The 4,249-nt window shown below is 35.9% G+C and overlaps 1 protein-coding gene across 1 annotated transcript in view; it reads right to left on the bottom strand.

Moving 5' to 3' along the window:
* The window catches only part of LOC106468006 (protein rhomboid-like), a 16,617-nt gene extending 15,106 nt beyond the window's left edge, over positions 1-1,511 (bottom strand). Inside the window, exon 1 of the mRNA XM_013928401.2 lies at positions 1,281-1,511. Coding sequence (XP_013783855.1) covers positions 1,281-1,511 — 231 coding nt within the window. The remainder of the gene's footprint in view (positions 1-1,280) is intronic.
* Between the last annotated feature and the right edge of the window lie 2,738 nt (positions 1,512-4,249).

The following is a 4,249-nucleotide window of genomic DNA, read 5'->3' as shown; positions in this document are numbered from 1 at the left end:
TAATAAGCACAGTGTGCATATATGCAAATAAAACAAGACAATACTTTGTAAAACACGCGTTCTTAGGCTTAGCTAGACATATCAAGATTTAATGAAAATTTAATAGGAAAGAGTTTTAAGCAAAAATGGACGTTTTCTGAATCGTTTCTTATTCAGTCCTTTCGGGCTTTTTCAAGATATAATAGAATTTCAACCATACTATATCAGCCATATTCATTGCTGACGACGCGTTTCGCCCAATACAGAGCTCATCAGCCCGGCTGGGACACAAAAAAAACACAGTAGTGGTCGGAACACTATTTATATAAGCCACTTATTACAACATAGCTATTGATAAAGCCCTAAGAGACTGAATAAATACTGTACTGTTAAAAAATGATATAGGCCTAAAACTGATTTTTTATGACAAGTATAATGAATTATAACCACTATTTGATACCAGTTAAAAATTGTATAAAGAGCAATGTTAGATATATATCCTCCTTCTTTTCTTGTCTTATTAAATCCCTAATAACCTTACAAGATGTTAATTGCATACCCTGCTCTATGGAAGGTAATAACTGACTTATTTAACTGATTAAGTACTTATGTCTTGAAGTTCAAAGCCAACAAGTCTACAAGAAAAGTAGAAATGTGTCCTATTTCGTGGCGTTTTTTATCCCCTCCCCCCTCCTCTCTGACACAAATCCTAAAACAAAATGGCTCATGTGCATCGTCGGACAGTTTCCAGTTACCATTCCAAACATTTCAGTAATGGAGTCAGCCAACTTTGGGTGATGAATGCTAACACATATATATATATACTCATAATGGATCGTCTTTACAGTAAGGTGCTTTGCTAGCTTAGACATGGAGTTTAAACTGTAACAAGAGGGAAACCTCAGAGCCGCGGCACTTCAATATATTTTAGGTAGGATTAGAATAAATTAACCTATGAGACGTTTTTCTTCCCCTTTTGATTAGCTATATTTTTGTGCGTCAGCAATACGAAGTATACCCGATCCGATTTTATTACTCATCAGGATCTCTACCAGCTTACCCTCAAATTGAAATTCTTTTAGGTATGATCAGAATAAATTAACCTATGAGACCTTGGGCGTGATCAAAATATCAATCGAAAGGGTTTGACCACCTGTGTCGAAAACTGTAATTAGATCTCAAATCGGTCAAGAGATGACGGAGCTATGAGCTAAGTGATTGGACTTGAAAATAAAGAAGAAAAACAACTCATAGCCGTTATGCCGCGGCTAAAAAATGGTTTAGGTAATTAAGTTTCTCACCTCTATAAGGGTAATAATGATGATAAAGAGTGGAGGAGGGCAACACGTGTAGTGGTCAGCGTAGTATTTCCGGTCTCGATCGTCCGACAGGAACTCGTGGGCTACAGCTCTGACCATCCTGTGAAAAAAGCGCGGCTCGTGCGTGAGGAGATGAAAATCGTTCTCGCTCCACACGTCCCTGTCTCGATGATGGACGGCAATTTTAAAACTCCGAGTACGCTTCCCACTCATCTAAAAAACACGTGTATATATCAACACAGTTAAAAACACTTGAATATATAAACACATAGTAAAAAACACGTGTATATATCAACACAGTTAAAAACACGTGTATATATCAACACAGTTAAAAACACGTGAATATATAAACACATAGTAAAAAACACGTGTATATATAAACACAGTTAAAAACACGTGAATATATAAACACATAGTAAAAAACACGTGTATATATAAACACATAGTAAAAAAACACGTGTATATATAAACACACCGTTAAAAACACACGTGTATATATATATAAACATATAGTAAAAAAACGCGTGTATATAAACACAGTTAAAACACGTGTATACATAAACACATAGTAAAAAAACACGTGTATATATAAACACATAGTAAAAACACGTGTATATAAACACATAGTTAAAAACACTTGTATGTATAAACATATAGTAAAAAAACACGTGTATATACAAACACACAGTTAAAAACACACGTGTATATACAAACACATAGTAAAAACAGGTATATATGAAACAGAACACTTTCGGGGACCCTGCAGAATTACATCTAGTTATTAATATATTTTTGTGATACACTGACTGACAGATGTTCAGTTCGGATTTCACTTGGTCAGTGATATGCAACTCTTTAATTCATAAAGTTTTTCATCGTTTGTACAGTTCAAAATAACCACAAGAAAGAAAATGATCACACAAACAAACATTGTATGTGATATTGTGCCATGAATATATACATATATATTTGTTTATTGTTTAGTTTATTAGATATTTGGTATTTTAAGCCTGACGGGTACCTTATGCAACACAAGGACTACAAATCACAAATCACAGGGTTTAGGCATAGTTATCCATAATTCAGAATTGCTGACCAAAGGGAAGACAGCCTGTCAATTGTACCCATCAGATCACAGGTTTAGGCATAGTTATCCATAATTCAGAATTGCTGACCAAAGGGAAGACAGCCTGTCAATTGTACCCATCAGCTACCTTTAACCGAATAACAGGACTGACTGTTACATTTATAACACCCCCGCATATAAAAGTACGAAATGTGTTCAGAGACAAATCACGGCTCGAACCTTGGACCTTCGATAGGAAGCTCGGCATGCTAACCACTAAGCCAGACCAGTTTCTCATTTCATTAGTTGTAAAACATGGTGTATATAGTGAAAGAAACAACAGGTAAAATATATTTAAAAATAGCTAATGCCCATGGGAGTTAGTTTGAAAATTATCTAAATGTACAAACATCACAAACTGATTTTTTATATCTAGAAATAAACGAAATACCACGACCTTTAAAGCTTAATACATGTTTTTCTAACTTGAGAAGATGTACATAGAGAATACACTCACGTGACACAGCGACAAAGAAAGCAGCAACTGTATACAAAATTACAAAACAATACGTACAACGAGTTGTTTGTTCGGGGGGAATTCTATCATAAGTTTGTTTGTTATGAATTTCGCGCAAAGCTACACGAGGGCTATCTGCGCTAGCCGTCTCTAACTGAGCAATGTAAAACTAGAGAGAAGGCAGCTAGTCAACACCGCCAACTCTTGGGCTACTCTTTTACCAACGAATAGTGGGATTAACCGTCACATTATAACGCCCCCACGGCTGAAAGGGCAAACATATTCGGTGTGACGGGGATTCGAACCCGCGACCCGCAGATTAGTTTTGGTTTAAGAACGTGATAATGTGCTATCTTTTGGCAGTGATAAGTTTACATAATCAAATTTATCTGTCAACACCTTCTAAGGCGATGAATACAGGTTCTGATGAGTTCGTTTTTATATTTTCCTGAACGCTAAGAACTTGTGTTTACCGCTACCCAACAGATAATTGACGTGGGCCTGCTCAGTCCTTAACAAAAAGTTAAACCTTACAATAATAACAATTATTTGTTGAATTAATAAATTATTCTTGTAAATTATTAACCAACAAACTGTTTAAAATACTAAAAATTAATGCGGTTTTCCCTTGTCTAGTATTAGAGATGAGGAGTGGAGTTCTCCGAAACCATATGAAAACAGTTTGGTAAAACAACGTGTTTGAAAAAAGCCGATAGGGTTAGTAATTATAGAGTTAAAAACTTGTAGATCAGACATAAATGTGCAGTTAGCTTAAAGAACAACGAAGAAGGGATTTTATGTATAAATATTTATCAGGGTTAAGAACTGATGACTTTACAAAGTTTTAAATAATATAAGATGCTTTTTTAAAGATTTAATTCGAATGAAACCACTAAGCTGGTTGGTTGTTGTTAAGCACGAAGCTACACAATGAGCTGTCTGTGCTGTGCCCACCACGGGTATCGAAAACCGATTTTTAGCGTCGTAGGCCCGCAGAATTACCTCTGAGTGACTGGGGGCAAGCCAACAGGTACTTTGCACTGGTTCTAAAAGACAGTGCAACATCTTCAAACAAAACACACTCTCGCTGATGCTAAAATTAGGAAGTTAACAATACACATCGCGTTTTTGCCAGCAGAGGGTGCTATATATGTACTACGACGGCGCCACCTGCTCGGTGTGAATTCGATTTTGACTAAAGTGTCCAAAGACCAGGCTCTTAGGACCTGATCATTTTGTATTTTCTTCAAAACCATCTAAATATAGGCGAACAAATCCAATTTATGTTGTTATACAACAGCAGCCTGAATACATTTAGTCTTTGCTCTCAATTAAACACAGAACTAAATTAGATGACATAAGTACAAC

The sequence above is a fragment of the Limulus polyphemus genome, unplaced genomic scaffold, assembly GCF_000517525.1.
Source record: "Limulus polyphemus unplaced genomic scaffold, Limulus_polyphemus-2.1.2 Scaffold2828, whole genome shotgun sequence".
Lineage (NCBI taxonomy): Eukaryota > Metazoa > Arthropoda > Merostomata > Xiphosura > Limulidae > Limulus > Limulus polyphemus.
This window is presented reverse-complemented; position numbering and strand designations above follow the sequence as displayed.